At 33.6% G+C, this 20,037-nt stretch overlaps 2 protein-coding genes across 2 annotated transcripts in view; one reads left to right on the top strand and one right to left on the bottom strand.

Moving 5' to 3' along the window:
• LOC134527695 (coronin-2B-like) overlaps positions 1-8,733 on the top strand; it is a 128,106-nt gene extending 119,373 nt beyond the window's left edge. Inside the window, exon 14 of the mRNA XM_063360599.1 lies at positions 369-8,733. Coding sequence (XP_063216669.1) covers positions 369-500 — 132 coding nt within the window. The 3' untranslated portion in view covers positions 501-8,733. The remainder of the gene's footprint in view (positions 1-368) is intronic.
• LOC134527696 (probable mitochondrial glutathione transporter SLC25A40) overlaps positions 1-20,037 on the bottom strand; it is a 114,097-nt gene that overhangs the window by 10,585 nt on the left and 83,475 nt on the right. The gene's annotated exons all lie outside the window — the stretch shown is intronic.

The raw sequence follows: 20,037 nt of genomic DNA, 5'->3' as shown, positions 1-20,037 counted from the left end.
AAATTTTTGACAGACACTTTCAAAATGTGAATTGTGATGGTTTTTAATAAGTTTTCTAACTGAATTTTATCATTTTTGCCTTTCTGTCAGTACAGTTCAGTATTTTAATAAATTATTCAAAATATGTTTATAACCACTAAGCGAACAAACTTAGGTTCAGGTATCAGATATAACACTTAAATATTTTTCAGAACTAAGAAATTTTTTTACAATACATATAAGACAAATTAACTTTTGTATACATTAGACAAGTGTGCCCTTTTAAGTTATAACCCGTTATTGCACCCGACAAAATGTGTAAAATGAGCATAAAGCAAGCTTGATGTTATAAACAGTGAGTAGTTAAATGTTTGTCCTGCGTTGCTCAGTTGCAGAGGGCGTACTCGCGGCAGTGCGAGGAGCTGAAGCTGTTGCGCAAGCAGCTGGCGAACCGCGACCGCCGCATCCGTGAGCTGGAGGAGCAGATCAACAAGCTGCTGCAGCGCAAGCTGCTCAAGTAGGCAGCCACAGTCAGGAGCCTGCACTTTTGTTCTCGACTGGCAATGGGTCGCCTTGGTTCTCGCATGCCACACATTTCCTCAGCACAGAACTGTGTTTCAGGTGAAGAGGCTACACTAATAGGGTTCTTAATGTACGTGTTATGAAAATAACACACTCTTGAGGAGATAGAACGCACGGAAAATGGTTGGAAATTCAAGCAATCTTAGTTGGATTTGATTGTTATGTGCTTTTTATTTCCTGTCCTGACTTATGTAAAGTCTGTTTATTGTACATAAATTAAGTAGCCTGCTTTCAAATTCATTATGAATTGCAAATACTTTACATGTTAGTGTCTGACACAAATTTCCTCCAAATTAACTTGTTTCTGTACTATTTTTAAATATTTTTCTAATACTTTTACCCACCTAAGTTTTGAAGTTATTTATGTGTTTCTGTTTCACAGAAAACAAAGTGTAAATACCTGTATGTTATAACTTTATCTAGTCTTTTTTTTTACTTTAAAGTACAACCATAAATCCTTAGTCTGGAAAGTGTCTCCAATTTTGGAAATCAGGATCTTTGCACTTGAGGAAACGACCCATCCATCGCAAGAGTAGATGTTTATTTTTTGTCAATGCTTGTACTTTGACTGCCGTAAAAGTTAGCTTGTGTGTAATTTTTTCCCCACTGTAACTGTTGGTTATAAGTGTACCAATGTGGAAATGTGCACAATTTTTCCATTGTACCTTTCGGGGCTATTTGTGGCCATGTGATATCGTGCACACAAGAAGGCTGGTTATAATTCTTGTAACAAAGTGTTTTTGTTGTTAAAGAAAAGGTTAGAAAAGTAATGTCACAACGGAATTGCAAATTATGAACATTGGTTAGTTGTAAATGCAGTGAATTGCAATCACCGTTTGCCAAATAATATTGTTGTGGGTAAGCTGCAATGTGAAATGTAATTCCAATTTATTGTGTATAGCATTTGTACTGTAATTTTATTTTTTAATTAATTTTTATTTTGTTTCTTTTTAAAACAATGTTTACGTAAGTCTTGTTAGTTAAGTCCAAATATATTGTAAGCTTAAAGTAGTATTTTAGCAATATATTATGAATCATTCAATTTTTTTCAGTTTTCCCCCCTTGTTCATGAATTTTATAAAGTTATTTAAACATTAAAACTCATGACTTGCAAAACATTTTAGTGTTAATGCTACAATGAGTGAAGCACAAATGCACACGTAAGTTCTCCCAGCTTGTAGGCTGGGGTGGGGATAGAGCACCAGTGAACTTGAGAAGGCTCACAAAAATTCTCGGGACTGATACGTTCTTGCCAGTGTGGCTTCTCAGCCTCTGTCCATTGCTGTCTGCTGCCCAGCCTGTGGCTCACACACTTCGCCTTAGGCCACGGAGTGCGCCCTTGCATTGTGTCAATTTGCCCCTTAATTGAAACAAGATATAACTTCCTTGCCAATCTGAGCACTATTTATTCATGATACGCACACTCGTACAAGGAACGGAGCACCTGGTGCATCCAGCTAGCTTCCACACTACGTTACGCAAAGTACTTATTCTAATTCCTCCTTTGTCCTGTGCTCTCATGTCCTAATAGACAGTTGCCCATACTTAATGCCGGGCATGCCGCAGAACACATGTCTACCTCCAATGCTGATACCACCTGCCTGGACGCCCATTCAGTATCGAGCCGGGCTCGGAGAGGGTAGTACGGTGATGACACTTCGTAATGCTGTGTTAAGCGCTTACCTGATTGGCAGGCTGATGGGATAGTGAAATACTTGCGTGCTGTGATGTACGATATGGAGTATGCTAGGAGTTGGCGTATATACCTGCTACTGGACAGTAAAGAAACTGTATATGTAAGGTTGGGGCAGATCCAATATCACAAATATTTATCTGAGATTACTGAATCTAGAGTCTGAACTCAAATATTCACAAAGCTCTACAAGATTAGTATTTTTAATGAGATGGGTCACAAACAATCTAAATACACACAATTAGTACATCAACTAATTAGGCCTGTGCAAATATTCAAGTTTTTGAATATCAAAACGAATAGTTTATTATTCGTATTCGATTCGATTTTGAATACTAACACTTTGATAAAATAAATATTCAATCTTTACAAATATGGCTGTGCAGGATCTCTAAAGTCTGGAAAACTTTCGGGATCACAGAAGATTTTCTTATCTGGCAGGAACAAAATTTCTACAGGATTTAAGTAATGTTTTACGGTTATTTATGTGGAGTTTTTTGCTACATCAGACCATGAAAATTTTTGCCGGATTTAACACGGTAATTTGGGGCCATTACTAACACTCAATATATATCAGCAAGAAGAGATTCCGGCAGGTCATTAAAAATAGTTTAGAATTGGCAGCATACTGATAAGGATAAATATGTGTCCGTAAAAATCAAAACAATGCGCGGGTGGTAAAGGTGACATTTTTCAGATCAGATGATTAGTTTCGTTCAGAAGAACGGGGCGGTGAAGAGAAAAAACTTGTATAGGTCTCATGGAAAACATCTGGCAGCATACTCACAGCAAAAACTCCTAAAGCCTAACAACCTACAACAACTTATTCTAGTAAATAATACACAGTGAATGACGACCAGATACAGGTCCACACACACTCCTAGCACAGTGACAGCTCAGGCAATTTTCTTGTCACACCTTGGCCAAAAAAAAAGTTACACTAAAAAAGGGAGGAACATTCTAAGCAGCTTCTGTGTTCCTACACTTAAGTTAAAAGAAGCCAAATGTTGTTATATTTTAATCTAAATAATGATTTATCTTCACTTAGTAAAGAAGACAAACAAGTTTTAATTTTTTTTAGACCTACATAATATTTAACTATAGATTAAAACTGCTCACTGTACATTATTTTTAAATCCACCCTATTGAAGTTTCTTCACACATACTGTAATTGTTACATATTCGCTTTGCACTATTTTGAAAAATAATTATTATATTTTCCTTTCAAAATTTGAACATTTCAATGAAATTTTACCTGTAATAATTGTAGCTGACTTAACCTAACCAACCTTTTACTTTAGTATTATTTATCTAATTTCCCAGAAGTCACTACTACACATTACTTTTTCTTTCAATAAGTATTTATGATATGTGAAAAACATTTTTAGTGGGATTATAATTCTTACTATTTGAATTCAATATTCATATTTGAGAATAATTGCCATTTGTATTCGTATTCATATTCAATTCAAGCAAAAAAACTGATATTCGCACAGGCCTACAACTAATAAATCTAGGACTAAAATTAAATCTGATTCCAAAAATCTCTTCAAAAAATTAGGGGTCTACATCTATAACCTTCATACTATTCAAACTACATATATTCTTTCAAATCATGCACATGCATGTTAAGTACTAAACAAAGCAGCACACCAAATTCTACCATCTGACATAAACAGGGCAAAACATACAGTGTGTGTATGTATTTAGATGTAATAAAACTAACAAAATCAAATGTAAACAAAGGGATAGACAAAAATGTTCATTAAACACACTAAGATTTCTTTTCTTACCGTGATAAATTATTTCTTTGCTTAAACAACAAAAATTTTCTTAAAGGAAAATGTAAACAAATGAGACAATAGGCTAATTTAGTAGGTATATATTTCACATTTTTTAGGATGTTTTTCAGGAAACTTAAGTTAAGTCAACTTAAAAATATATAGCATTTCTCAGAGTTACATCTTAGAGTTACAGCAAGACCAAGTATAAATATAAAAATGTGGTAGTCTCGTGTAAACAAAGCCATCCTGTGATTAATCATAATTTATAAGCTTCCGTATACAAATACAACCTCAATGCCATGTCAGCAACTTTTTTTATGAATTAATCTTGGAACAAATCTTACATTGAATCTTGCAAATACTCAGATCCCTCCAAAGGATTAGATGGATTTGTCTAATTTATTATTTGAATGTCCCATTGCTCTATCCGTACTGTATAGTCGGATAATATGTACCGTGTTGTATCGCATAATCGTCGCACCAATATTTTAGGGCGTCAAAATTTGGCTAAAAAAAACCTCTCGCGTAAACGTCGCATTATGTTTTTGGTCCAGCTATTAAATTCCGATTGTTTTGTGTAAGTATTTCTTTTGTATAATACAATTTATTTTAAAGTAGAAAACTAATATTTATTTGGAAATTACCACTTATTTAATTAATGGAAATACAAAGTTGTCTGATGTGTAAATTTTCTTTTTAAAGACTTTTATTAAACGTTATTGTTATAATCTTTATCTGTTCGTCTGTGTAGTCGCGGTGTGTCGCTTATAAAAATATAGCCAGCGCTAGTTGACATCATTCCTGTTTGGTTATGTTGCTTCCCGTATAGAGTGCGCACACACAGTAAAATATTGATATTGATATCTTGCAGATTGCATGCAACGCGAGCTCTCTGTCTAGAGCCGAGTTAACTACATTTGATGGCCCGCACTCTTTTGTGGTGTGTACTACGACGATAGTTACGCATTAGTAGAGCCAAGATTATATGGTTTTATGCGAAATCGCGAATTTTCACGCGAAATTCGTCCCAAACCGCGAAAAATGCGAAATGTTTTCTAACCACAAATAAACACCTCAATATTTATTTAAATCGTTAACTACCGACTATTGGTTGATTGACAAAAATTCCGTATCTGTTTGTAGAAGAAATGGTCGTCATCCAACTGCAGTGTGGTGGTTATTTAATGCGTTAATTATTCATCTTAAAAAATTACAAGATTTCACAAAAATTGACGATTTCACGAACAAAAAAAGATCGTTATCGGAGTTAGGTTAGGGTTTTTAAACGCATCTAGTCACTAGAGATCACGCAATATTAACAACTGACGATCGTAAACTTAAAATTATCAAGTTAACAAACACAACAACGTGAAAAATCTCAGCGCCTTGTTTGCTGTATCCTTTGAAAAATACACGTGAAAAAAAACTGCATTCATTAAATAAATACGTATGAAAATAAAATAAAAGCGAACATTGATATTTAATGATCACTTAATATTTAATGAAATTTCACTGTAACGCAATTTTGTGTGCTTGTTGAATAAGCAGTTTACCGTGAAGCCTTCATTTTCATTTCACACTTCACAGGCGAGAGTGCCAAAATCGTAACATAATCGAAGTTTTCCGATCGCTAATGAAAAAGCACCATATTGCAAGGATTTATTTATTTTACGGTCATTAAATATTTTAAATAACGCTTACCTACCCAACCCTCCCGGAAAATAAATAAAAACATTTATTTCACTGACCTGACATAACCTAACCTTTTACTTCGGGTTGAGTATATGGCTCTCTCGCCTGTAAAAAGTAGGCTTCCCGCGGTTTATTTTTTCGCTAAAACTTCAGTAAATACTAGTTTTTGGTACCTCCGGGCTTTGTTTACAAATGACGTGCATAAATGAAAGCTAAATTTCTTAATCATGCCGAAAAATAAAGCTACTGCGGCATCACGTGCTGACGAGTTTAAGAATGAGGGATTATATGTCAGTGACGGAAAAATACTTTTCTGTAAATATTATAATTGCCGTTTGGAGCATGAACGTAAGGACACGGTAAACAAGCACATAATTAGCGACAAACATGTAAAAGCTAAACGATCCCCATGCACTTTGAAACGACAGCTTTCTATCCCAGAAGCAGGAGTGGCGCAAATATGCGCAAAAAAACAAAAGGAAGATTTTGTTCTCGAAACTGTTGAAGCCTTTGTAGCTGCAGGTCTTCCTCTTGAGAAACTTGACAACAGCAAGCTGACTGCATGGATGCAGAAGCATGTAAGTGGTGCTGGTGATCTTCCAACAGCGGATTGGATGAGGAAAAAGTACATTCCCCTACTTAGAGAGAAAAAAGAATTGGAAATCAAGCAGCAGCTCTTGGAGCAAGATGTGGTCATACTCGCAGATGAAACCACTGACAAGAGTAATAATTGTGTTTTCAACATCTTGTTTAAAATTCTGAAACCAGGTGCTGAACAAGATGTTATCTTAGGGGCTTCTTGTGTCCTTGATGCAGAAAATGCTGTTTGTTGTTCTCGGGCAGTGATTGATGTATGCTCCAAATATGAAGTCAAGGAAGAAAACATAATTGCGTATGTTACAGATAGTGCCAGGTACATGACAAAATCTGCTGGTACCCTTGAAGGTGTATTTGGTGACCACATGTACCACATACAATGTTGGGCCCATAAAGTAAACAAAATGAAAGCGGATTATCCTGAATTTGCAGCTGCCGCTTTAAAGTTAATATGGATACCTGCAACGAATGTGGACTCAGAAAGATCTTTTTCTAAGTATTCTGTAGTTGTAAGTGACAGAAGATGATCTCTAAAACCAGAGAATGCTGAACTGCTGACAATGGTGGCTTTTTCCTGAGCTTAATTATATTGCATTTATAGAACAAACGTTTAACTGTAGTTTCTATTTTAATTAATTTAGACTCTCTCCTGAACTCAGGAACAGTACTTACCTGCATAAGAATACTAAATATTTTAGTTTTTAATTTATTTTTTATCTACTCTCAACATAGTATTGTTTAATGTGCATATTTTAAGTCTCTAACCACGAATTATTGAAGCATTTGATCAAGGCAGCTCTGCTAGGTGTGTACATGTTATTACATGTGTTTTAATTTTTTATGACGATAAAGACGAAATCCACAATTCTTAATGACGAAAAGTCCTTTTTCATAACACCATAAAATCTTGGCTCTACGCATTAGTTCAGGCTCGCATTGGGGTCACAGATATTGTTTTTTCTATTTAAAGTTGAAGAAAGGTTTTTGTTGCATGACTTATTAATTTTAATTTTTTGGCATACTTTTGAATACTCTACTTTTTAAATAAACTTACTTTCCATAATGGTTTTTTTTTTATGAATAACTTTACCTAACAAAAAAATTTTTTCTCGAATTATAGTCGCACCCCTTTTTTTCAAACTTGATTCTAGTGTAAAATGTGTGACAATTATGCGATAAAACACGGTACGTCCAAATATGTTTGTGTTTGCATTGTGTTACAGCGCACTGAAATAATAATAAATTAATAAGTATTAATATGATGATTTTTGGCTAATGGTGTAAAGATTTTAATTATTTTAATGTTTGGCCTTGATGTTAAGCTTTGTGTTATGGCAAGTTTCGTGGTGGATAGGAGACGGGAATAATGTAGGTCAGTGTAAAGTGAAGTTGCTGGGTGTAAAATGGTTGTACTTTGTATGCTTTTTAACCAAAAATGGGTGACTTACTACAATTTTTGTTCCCAACGTGTTTCAGAGCACTCAAGATTTTTATGTAGTCTATAATGGTATACAATCTCGTGTATGTCAGTAGGGAATAGTTAATTTTATACAGGCAATTTTTTTTATTTGTTTTCTGCTGCAAATTACATTTATGAAACCAAGAATATTGTACAATTATTAAAAGCCTCTATGTATTTTTACTACTTTCTTGTCTGATGTTTTGTTATACACGCTTGTTAACATTCTCTCCTGTATTTCAATGCAGAATGGTATGTGCATTACTGAAATTTCGCTTTGTTTTGCAGTGAAATGCCTTGGCCATGAGGTTCTCTTGCACAGTGTTGCATGTTTTGTAAGGGTTCCAATTGTTTGGCTTTTTTTTACCAGGCGAGTGTTGTCTAGCTGTTCGTAGTGACTCTTCCAGTGTTAAGCTGTAGTTTTGTGACTTTTAAGTCATTTCTAGCCCCTAAGAATGCAGTAAGTTTTTCTCACTGTATAGTTTTTTATTGGTCAATTTATTAATTTGTGCCAAGTGCGTAGCTAAGGGAAATTTGCTACGATAATCCTGTTTTAAAGTCTACAGTGTTGTTAAGTCAACTCCTGGCTAAAAATTCTCTCTTGAAATGCACTCTATATCCAGGATGTCTTCAGTTTACTATAAAGTCATGAAAAAATCACAAAATAAACAGTAGCAATGCTGGAACTCACGAAAGTTTTTCCTGCAGCGTTTTGCTAACTTGCAATTTGTTTTTTGATGCCTTCATTTTATAGTCTCATATTAAATGTAAATACTTGGACTATTTACTTAAATCATGTTGGAAATTATCTCAGACAATATTTTAGCTTTTTAACATAAAATCTACATGTTCCTGCAAATCGTAGATCTATTTCGTAAATTTAATTTTGCCTTTTTATAAAAGAGGACCCTGTGATATAAGAAGTAAAAAAAAAAAAAAAAAAAAAACCATTAAAGGTGTTGAGAAAGTGAAGTCATGACAATTGGTTCTCAAGGTTTTTTCTAAACATTAGATACCATGATGTTGCAGTCATAAATGGATGCTTGTGCAGTGTTTTTGCCACTAAGATTTTCCAAACTAGGTAGCATAATGTTGTGATCAGATTTATGCAGCCTGGTGGTGGGAATGAACTAGTTTCTGTAGGTTTAGTCTGGGAAGAGTCCAAAGAAGATGAAAAAATTTAAATTTTTTTGTATGCTTAAAACATTTACCAATATACCTGTTCCTTACTTGCCTCTTGTTATTTTAAGGTGTAAATAATTAAAAAAAAAAATTTAGAAGAATAAACTGAAACATTGATATGGCATTTATGAAATTTTTTTGGCTAGAACTTTTTTTTTGCTTGTTGCTGCACTCATTAAATTACCTGAAACTAATTAATGATTTGCAAGGAATGTTAAGTGACTTTCTATTTATGGTTTTTTATACTTGTCAGCCACAAGAAATTTAGTAAAAAATATGTTAGCAAGTAATTGCTTTATGGATTTTATGTTTATTGTAATGTTTGCTATTACATTGTGGAAGTATTAATTTTATTTCTTGAATTTTACTGTTATCTTTAAAAGATTTGTGCAATGGGAGTGCATGACTTGATGTAAGTTTTTGGACATACGCCATTGCTAAGAACTTTTTTTTCTTTTTCTTAGCAATGGCGTATGTCCAAAAACTTACATCAAGTCTTGAATTTTACTGTTTGTATTTTTCTTAAATATTTTTTTCTTCATACAGTTCAAACTTGTTCTAAAGTCAAAACATGTTATACTGAAATTTTTATTTTAAAATTTTTTTGTTATTGGAACAAGTTTTTAGTGTTCAAAATGAGGGATTAAATTAAACATTGTGATATTTTAAAGTTAATTTTAATGTATGTTTTGTAGAAAAGTAAATTTTTAATTATACAGCATTTAGAGACAAGATTTTATGGTTTAATTTAGTCCATTTTTGGTTTAAAACAAATGATTTAATTTCCATATGTTGTTATTTTATAAAAGCTGTTTTTGTAATAATTACTCCACCAAAATAGGGGTAAAATATATATGCTCCATTTTTACAGTTAAATAATTTTTTATAAATTAGTCTAAAACAGATACATTCAGATAATAAAAATATATTAGCAAGAATTTATGGTTTAAAATTGATTCAATAAGATATGCACATTAAAAAAAATAATGTCTGGAAATGAAATTCCATGAATTTCAATCATTAAATGATTAAATTTTTATAATTTGAATTAAGTTTTGGTTAAATGTGCTACGCAATTCCATGAAAGACTTGAATTTTGGTTTTATATGGTGTATTAAATTTTATTTCACTGTTTGGTGTTTTGACATGCTTTTCAGTGTTACATTTATTTCACTGTTATGTGCTGTTCTTCCATGCTTTTCGCTGTTACTTTTATTTCACTGTTATGTGCTGTTTTTCCATGCTTTTCGGTGTTACTTTTATTTTACTGTTTGTTATGTGCTGTTTTTCCATGCTTTTCGCTGTTACTTTTTTTTCACTGTTATGTGCTGTTTTTCCATGCTTTTCGCTGTTACTTTTTTTTCACTGTTATGTGCTGTTTTTCCATGCTTTTTGGTGTTACTTTGGTTTTATTGCAATTCATCCATTTAATCTTGTCCCTTACGACATCACACCAAACCAAGCAATATTGTGTCTTTACAATTTCACAAGAACATTAGAAGCCAACTAAAGATGATTTATGTTTTTTTTTCAATTTTTTTTTTAGATTTTGCTTGTTTAGTTCAAATATGCATAATTATCTGAGAAGCAGTGAAAAATTCTTTCTTTTGCTGTCTTCACACTTTTTGACCTATTAATGTACTTTTAATTGCCTTTTAACTTTCATATTACTTTGCAGTAATTTATCTTCCCCAGCTGATAAATAAGGCATCTCCTGAAGACATTCCTTAAAGCTTAATATTTTTAGTTAGAAAAATCCTGTGCAAAAATTTAGTTTTGAGTGCACATGGGTTGGGGCTAACTTTATGCAGGTAAATAACCGAAACAAGATATTTTTCTTTGTTGTTATGTACTCTCCCTCTTTCTTCATGCTTAGCCTCTTTCAATGACAATTAATATTCAAGTATGCAGGGCGTTTATAGATCACGAAATCACAAAAATTCAATTTTCAGCTGCCTTTGCTAACTTGAATTTTATATTGACCATACTTCAGTTTATTATTGTGGCATATTAAATTAAAATATATGGAGAATGTCCACCCAAATAATGTGGACATTATCTCTGAAAACATTTAAGCTTTCTAAAATAAAAATCAGCATGTTTGTGATAATGAGTAGTGTTTAGTTTTGCTTTATTTATATATAATATATATAATATATATATATGATATATATATATATTATATATATGTATAAAAAATGATCCCATAATGTAAAAAAAGTTGTATGAAAATGTATTAAAAGGTTTTGAAATTACTGTATTTACCTGCAGAAGGGTCGCCCCTTTGTATGGTTCACACCCTTAATTTTTGGCCAAAAAATCTTAACATTTTATCGTAAATGTCGCCCCTGCGTATGGGTTGCAACTTTTTGGCGCATAAGAAATACGACTCTGGGCGCTGACCCTTGGTTCTTTGTTTACCCATATTTACAACCCATCCAATTCCAGCACTTCTTATCAAGTCAAAAGGAGAAGACTGCTGTTTTTTATACCCTTGTTTCCCTTTCCTCCATTGTATTTTATTTTTTTTCACTCATCCCTTTGCCACGAAGAGAGAAGAGTTGTCAAGAAACTGTTTGTCAGTTCCGTATATCAAAATGTGGCTGCAGTTTTGTCACGGTATGTTCAGTTGAAAACGTGGGAAATCTCATCCAAAAACAATAGTGATTGGGCACAGTTGCATCATGAACAGATGTCAAGATAGCCACGTTAATTGTGTGGGTGCCAGTTCACGGAACATTTACAAAGAACAGCGGGAGGGAAAACTGTCAAAATGCCCTCATGCGCATGCATACACACACACACTTTCTCTCTCTCTGGCTGGTTTTGTTTTAAATTTTTCTCTCGTCTCCTTGCCCTCGCAGTGCAGCAGACGCATCACTTGCCGGCGCCACACCCGGTCAGGCGGCTGTCACAGCTCGCACACAATAACTGTGCTGTTCACGTAGCTTTATGCTACTGCTTAGATATTTTGATAAACAATTTATACTTACTCGTGGAGTTATATTTATTATAAACCAACATAGGTTAGTTATTTACGCACATGTTCAACCACACAGTACAATATTTTTTTTTGTTTAACCCAAAATTTGCATGTGTTTACACTAAACATGGGTATAAAATGTGCGACCCATATGGGTAAATATGGTAGTTCAACTGGTATTTGTAGACACTCTGATATTTCTCGAATAGATTTGATGTTTTGTTTAATTGTTAAGTAGTATGTGGTCGAAATAAGTTTGCACTGCAGTTTTGCTGGTTCTTTTTGTTAAGAGAGGAGGTAACAAAATTTTGTAAGTGGGAACATTGTGGAAGTAGTGATTTTTCCTATGTACTTCAGTTGTCCTTAACAATTCATTCCATTGCTGTTCCATCTCTAATGACCTTGACATTGAACGTGCATAAAACCCTCAATTCATTCATCCATCCATTCTTTAGAGAAATCTTTAAGTGCAGTCTTCAGTGTTTATTAGACAGAACAATGTTATAATTTCTGCTCATTTTCCTTAGTACTTAAAAAAATAATAATACCAGTATTGAGTTCAAATAATATTTTTTTGTACTTCAAGTTTAGATATAGTTTGCCATTATCTTAATTTCTGATATGTCAGAATCATCGGAGCATTGGTGTTTTATTCTCTACATTTCACTGCCGTATGGAGCACAAAACAGTGAGCTTTGTATTACAAAAAAAAAAAAAAAAAAAAAGTATTCTATTATTTAGCAATATGCGTAGTTTGGTTAAAAAGATACTCATAATTTTTAGTTAGTTGTAATTAAAGTTTTGAGCCAAGTAAGATGTGTATTTATGTTAAAAATTTAGCTGTTTTGGTTAAGATGTCCTGTACTCAATCATGAATTATTAAGCTGTTGAGACTTTGCCCTTTTTTTTGTCTTGTTATGTATGTAGTTGAAAGTCTGTTAGAAAAATTAGTTGTAGTTATTGTTATAATTGTTAATGTAATCCATTATCTTATTTCTGTATTAATTCTTTAGGGTTGTTTGAGCCAAATCATGATTCTATTTGGAATTTTAATGTACATTTAAGGCAGGATGTAGTGTGTGATTCCTTAAGGTGGGTTCTCATGCCATGTTGATTTTTTAAAATTCTCTCATCATTGCTATTAGTTAATGGCTATTTATATAAATTTAAAGCTATACCTCTTTGGAATTTGTTGTTCTGTCACATATATTATCTACAGATATTTACTAAGTGTGATATAATTTCTGTAAAAAGTCACTTAAGTGAAAACAATTACGGACACTTGTGCATATTTTTACACTTATAACTCTATTACAAATCAAACTGACCCAGCGAAAAGAAGACCTAATTTGAATATTCACAAAAACACTTTTGAAAAAATAAATTCTGAAAATGTTTGTAGATGGTTAGAATTTTGATGTTCCATTTGAATTAAGTTGACTGTTTATAATAAAGAAGATTATTAGGACGTTAATGTATATTTAGGTCATTGAAAAATTAAAACACCATCTGCCATTACATGATGCATAACAGTTCCACACTGTTTCCATAGAAACAACACACACAAATTTTCGCTGCTCGAAAAAAAATTTAATTTTAGTTAATTTGACGATGCCTAAATCATTTCTAATACACCCATACAATTCACACATCACAAATAAATCCTGAGGTCGTTTGGCGTTGATGGTGCAACCATGGACAAGTGTGTCCTTGGCATGGCAGCTAAAATAACATTAGTAAAACTTAAGGATGGGACGAATCCACATTTTGGTCGAATCCGAATCCTTGTTTGAATCCTCAGTGTTTGTCATTGAATCTCAAATCCCAGTCCCACAATTAACTTCACCACATGTTATTAAAAAAAAATCACACATTTATTTTTAAAAATTACATAGGCCTATGTATTAAAAAAAATCACATTTGTATTTATAAAATTATAAAATAAGTGCATAGTATATACAACTGATATAAAATAGAGACAAATAACCTCAAAAACCACACACGTAAGATTGTATCTGTCTAATTCTCTGTAAAATTAATCCTTCCTATATTTTCAATAAAATACATTTGTATAACAGACACAATTTAAAAAAAAGTTACTTTTTTTCTGCAATGTTATATTATTGAAGGTTGGAAATGATCGCGTAGTTATGCTAATTGACAAAATGCAGCGTTGTTTATCTTATGTTTGTTCTATTTCCGTTACCTTAACAATATAGTTTAGGCTTTGAATATATATACTGTATAGAAGTCGCCAGCCCAGGTTAAAATTTCTAATACGGTTTTGAGGTAGTTGGTTAATTCACCGCCGCAATCGCCACCATCTCTAGGGCATCGACTCGTGGTGGTCCCTGGCGGACAAGTGTCGAATTCTTCAAACACCCCTTCCCCCTCCCGTTGAACGAACTTGAGCTGCAGTGAATGATAGATGGGGGGTGCGGGGAATGACAGCGGGCGACAGAGCTGCGCTCTAATGTGTAAATAACAACTAAGACGATACAGGGCGTTACGGCAGCGCACTGCAGCGGTGAAGTTCCCAAGCTGCTCATCATACGCTTTTGAAAAACGTAGAGTAAATCCTATCCACTCGCGACTTCTATACAGTATATATATTCAAAGGTTTAGGTATACAATTTTCAATTACTACCGTATTTACTTGTGTATAGCGCGCCCTCGTGTATAGTGTGCACCACAATTTTTGCAACAAATTACAAAGAAAAAAATTATAATTTTTTTCCCATAAATAAATTTTATTAACATTTTGTGGTACCTGTTAAGTAATTGTTATGAAACAAATGATTATTTACATTGATGTGTGGTGATGTGTCAGGAAAATACTTAAATTAAATACTCTTCCACCTGAAAGCGAAACTTTTGTGGCATACTGTACCATCTGAAACGACTGAGCAAGCTAAACTCTGCTGCGTAGACGGAAGATAATGAAGTGCTGTATCGTCACAACTGGTACGAGGACGGGAGGAAGGGAGGGAGGGAGGGAGGTAGGCAGGCAGGAACGGGACTATGACCATCAAGTTACCTTGACAGTTGACAGGACTAAACACTACCACTCCAGTCACCGTTGCTAAGCTGGTGCGGAGGACTAGATGACTCACAGGTAGCTGCTGGGACGAGGAAGCGAAGAAAGTGGGCGGGGGACTGGTGACAACATTCTCTCTCTCTCTCTCTCTCTCTCTCTCTCTTTCTCGCTGGAGGCGACAAGTGGCTAAGTGGCATTTCTCCACCCAGCACTGTTACTAGCTGCTGCGCTGGCTTTCTGTAGATGGGAGGTCTAAAAATAAACAAGAGACCATGATTTGGGAGCTGGCGTGCACGTTGTGTGTGTGTGTGTGTGTGTGTGTGTGTGTGTGTGTGTGTGTGTGAGCAGAGTGTGTTACAGCGGAGGGGGAGGGCCATATTAAAAGGGAATGGAGAAAGAAATAGAGAGATAAAATGAAGATAGTGATGGAAGAGTGAGCATTGAGAAACACTCTCCTGCAATCTTTCCCTTTAAACGTCACCCATCACCCGGCAGTTAACGCCTCCCCGCCTCCCCTCTCCCCTTTTTTTCCCCGTGTATAGCTTGTATCCTTGATTTTTTTCCTTTACTTGAGGGAAAAAAGGGCGCGCTATACATGGTAAAACTCTTAAAAACCCACCTCGAATCCCACGAATCCTCGAATCCATAGGATTCGGTATATTCGACGAATCCAAGATTCGAAAATCCCATCTCTAATTCTCTAGTAAAACTCTATCATGGACTGAGTGCCAACGACTGTAGTCACAAAATTTCTAGTTCATGTTTCTAAAAAAAGGTTACATACTAGGCGTTGTCACAGACCACAGCCTTAAAGTTAGTCACCTAATACATAATTAGTAATTGACATGAGCCGCTCTGTAATGCGACCTACTTAGTCCACATCGAGCAGAGAACATAACTATGTCCAAATATGCAGGGGGGAGGGAGCGAGGGTAGCTGCGGCTCCTTAACCAATCGTAACACATTTTCTCCGTACAGGGATGCAATGCTACACAAATTATATTACACTTAAATCTAGGCATTTCTGTAATGAACAAACAGTATACACAATATTACAAAGTTTACTTCTGATTGACCAGCACAATAACAGGATAAATTTGCCATCACCTGTGGGATCTAACACCTGCGGTTTTTACCATCATAATAAATATACACAGGACATCTCTGTAACTTATAAACTGTTATACTGCCAGTGCCAGAGCATCACACATTGGAGCTTACTTTATCAAAACTATTTAACTATGTTTTACTGGTTTCCAAATTGTTTGCTAGGTTACTATTTATGTAAACATCTTTTTTCAGTATTTTACTAACTTACAATGTGGTTTTTATGACTATATTTTATGTTGTGTCTATTTAGAAGCTTTAATTGTTTTTCTAGAACATGAGAACATAAAAACCACATTGAAAGTGAATAAAATACTGAAAAAGATGTTTACACAAATAGTACCCTAGCAAACAATGTGGAAACCAGTTAAACATTGTTACATGGCTTTTCTAAAACAAATAACTAAATATCAGAATTGATTAAAGAATATTGATAAAAATCTAAATATGATAATTTAGGTTACTATGGCTGTAAACCTTGTAAATCAGCTGATCCATCAGAATGACAAATAACACAATATTTATTCCTCTCATAAAATACTTATAAAATTGGGGAGGACAGAGTCCTGCAATGCTACAACACTTAGTAAATTATCTATTGAAAATAGTTGTGATAGAACAATTAATGGTGTTACATTTACAGAAACAGTCTTCAACTATTAGTAATGATGATAAAATTAAAAATAACATGGCATATGAGAACCTACCTTAAGCCTTGATTATAATATTCAAGTTTACTAGCTACTTGTCTGTGAGTCGACTCTTTGCTAACAAATATTGCAGTGTAACAAAGCTGACTTGCTACTGTTTTGCAGTGCATCCATTACAGCATGTTCAGTTGGTCTGCACCACATTGGTGTGATGCCCAAAACTGTGTTTGCATTGTGGAAACAGTTTTCAACGTAAATTAATTGTTGAATTTACGATAAACTGTCAAAGAATGAGCTAGTTCAATTGTTACATTAGTCTTGTGTTTCAATTGATTTTAAACAAAAATACAAGTATCAAAGGAAACCTTTTGTTTATTCTTTGAATGATTCTTGCAATGGGGAAATTTGTTTTGAAATAATTTCATGGTCTGCTATTTTACACTGGTCATTGAAGAACGTAATAATGGACAAAATAGATGATTACATAAACACGTGGAAAACAAGCCATTATCAGCTGGTGTGAAATGTTAAATGCCTAGTCAGCACAAATAATTCGGTGTAAGAAATTTAGACAAAGAAATGACAGCCCAGACACACAGTGGGCTGATGACAGAGTTCATTTCAACAAGAACAGTAAACATTCTTGGTGAGCAAAGGAGTTTTCACTCGCCAGCATGTGGCTAGTAAACTAGATCAATGTAAATTTACTCTTTGCTTGAAACTGAGATTGAGTATAGTTTGGCTGGTGTCTCAGTTGCTGCCTCTGATCAGAATGCGCTAAGGAATTAAAAAGGGTGTCAAGCATCGAGGAAAAACTGGGAAAAACCTGGAATTGTCAGAGAAATGTTATTTCTGGAAAATCTGGAAATAGTTGTGTAAAGGTGTGTTTTCATCAGGGGAAATCTGTGAAGACAGAGAATTCTGTTTGTGGGATATGCTGGAAATCCTGTTAATTGTCATCCAGCATTTGCAAATCATAAAATAATTGCAGTTATGCACATATAAGCTTGGCAGAGTGCTGCATTTTTGGCATAACAGGTCAAGAAAATATGTAAGTAAACAATACCAATCAGATAAATTATTTCAAAAGCACTGGTATGTTAAGTCTGGCCATTTGGTGCAGTACTTTTTTTTATTTATTCACATGTTTCATAAATGCCAAAAATTTTGATGACACCAAAAACCATTTATGTGTTATTGTGGTTGTATAACTGTACACCATATTGTTGCAGTTTTTGTTAATTTTGTGGAGTATCTTCACTGCGACCAATTTGCTACTACTATGAAGATAGCTGGTACGAATTTAATGTTATGTAGGCCATACAGTTTCAGTTGACTATTTTTATCTGCACATGAATCTTTGGTGAGAGATGAGCCACTGATACCCGTAATTAGTGATGTTCTTGTGTGCTTTGCTTTTTCCCCAGTTCTCTGGTTCCAGTCTTAATAAGTTGATTGGAATTTAAAAGAAAACCAATTTTTAGTCTCACCAAAGATACAGTATGTCCTGTTAGATTTTGTTTTTGTTTTTGTTTGTTCAATACTATTTATCTGCACTTTAGTTTACCATGATAATAGCATCTTTATTGACAGTTTGAAAGAAAGTTACAAGATGTATGTGTGTGTGTGTGTCTCTCCTTTCAGAGAAAACTATGATGTACTAAACATCTACTGTATTTTCACAGAGAAATTTGGCTGTAAAAATTTCTGTAGTACTAAAATCATATTTATGATTTTTGGTGCTGGTTAAATAGCCAAGAACCAGGGGCAGCACATCACTATCCTTACTACTGTATTCACCCGAAAATGTCAACCTGAATATGAGATGACCCTCAAGTATGCATGTCAAGGTTCCAAAAAAAAATTATTAACTTGCCTTTTTTTCCTTTCTTGCCAAATTCTCGGTGAGAGTTACAAATGCTGATATTTAATGACATAAATAATTCTTCTATTTAATACAAAAACAATCAAAATTTTGTAACTATACACAATTTGTCCCATTAAAATAATTTTTTTTTTTCAATTTTTTTTTTAATAGTTGTCTCACGGTTATAAGACAATTCCTAAATGTTTTTGAGTTGTCTTTAAATAAAAAAACTCTCGTCTTATTTTTGGATGAATACAGTATATAGGTTTTAAATGTAAGGTTGCTTTTTTTTTGCAAATATTTTGTTTGGATGTCTTTAATAAAAATCAAATATTTAATACTTCATCCCTATAAACAATTTATTTTTGTAGAATATTTCTGACATTTTTGCGGAAGTTTTTTTTGCCGTTTGATAATTACTATTAAAAAAAATTGATTTGTCTTTAATTGATTTTAGTAATATAATTAGAATTGCATTGTATGTTTTTTGAATTTATATCTCTTTAGCAGTTGTCTTCATTTATTAAAAAAGTAAGGTCTTCATTTATTCAAAAAGCAAGATGCCTGTGAGTATTCAATTTAAGATTCTGAGTATTTTGCTGGGTAATTAAAATGTCTGGTTCTGTGACTTTTAAAACTCTACATTTCAAACACTGCAGTTAGGTGTGTGTATAACATACCTCGTAACTGTTGCATTAGTTACGTGTTAAAAGTAAGTGATATTGGGTGTAATGAAACATTTGGAAGCTTGACTTTTAACTTCTGTTTTTATCAGGGTAGTAAAACCATATCACTGTTCATGTTCAAATAAATTACGTGAACTTTGTTTGATTAATCTTTAATGTACTTGTAGTGTGTAAGGAACGTAATAAAATGTCACATTTCCTTACTTCATAATTTTACCTCTCCATAACAGAAACTTGAAAAGACTGATTTTATGGATTTTTTTTTTGTTTTTAATGATAAATATACTTGTATTACAATATGGTTTGGAATATTTACTATGTGATAATGTCAGAGTTACAGTATTACTTGCAACGTGAATGGTTCTGCACATTTTCTTAAAGCTGGTTTCTGCAGGGAATAATTTTTTTACAAGCAATATTTAAGTTTTCCTATTTTATATTGGTTAGCAGAAAGAAATATTTGAATTATTAAAATATTTTATTTTTGAAATTTTTTGGCTGTGTTACATATCTCTGATATACCATAGGCATCACATTTCATAATGGCGTCCATTTCCAACATTTTAAAATGTTAATAGCGTGATACACTTTGTAACACTCCAGACCTCTGGCTAGCTCAAAGTTGGTCTAGATTGCACATTTGGCACTAACATTAAATGCCTTATTATCACAATCCAGACCTCACTAGCTAGCTATGATCTGAATTGCATATCATAAACATTTAAAGAAATACTTCTCT

This window comes from Bacillus rossius, chromosome 1 (genome assembly GCF_032445375.1).
Source record: "Bacillus rossius redtenbacheri isolate Brsri chromosome 1, Brsri_v3, whole genome shotgun sequence".
NCBI lineage: Eukaryota > Metazoa > Arthropoda > Insecta > Phasmatodea > Bacillidae > Bacillus > Bacillus rossius.
The sequence above is the reverse complement of the archived record's forward strand: the minus strand, read 5'-3'. Positions and strand labels throughout refer to the sequence as shown.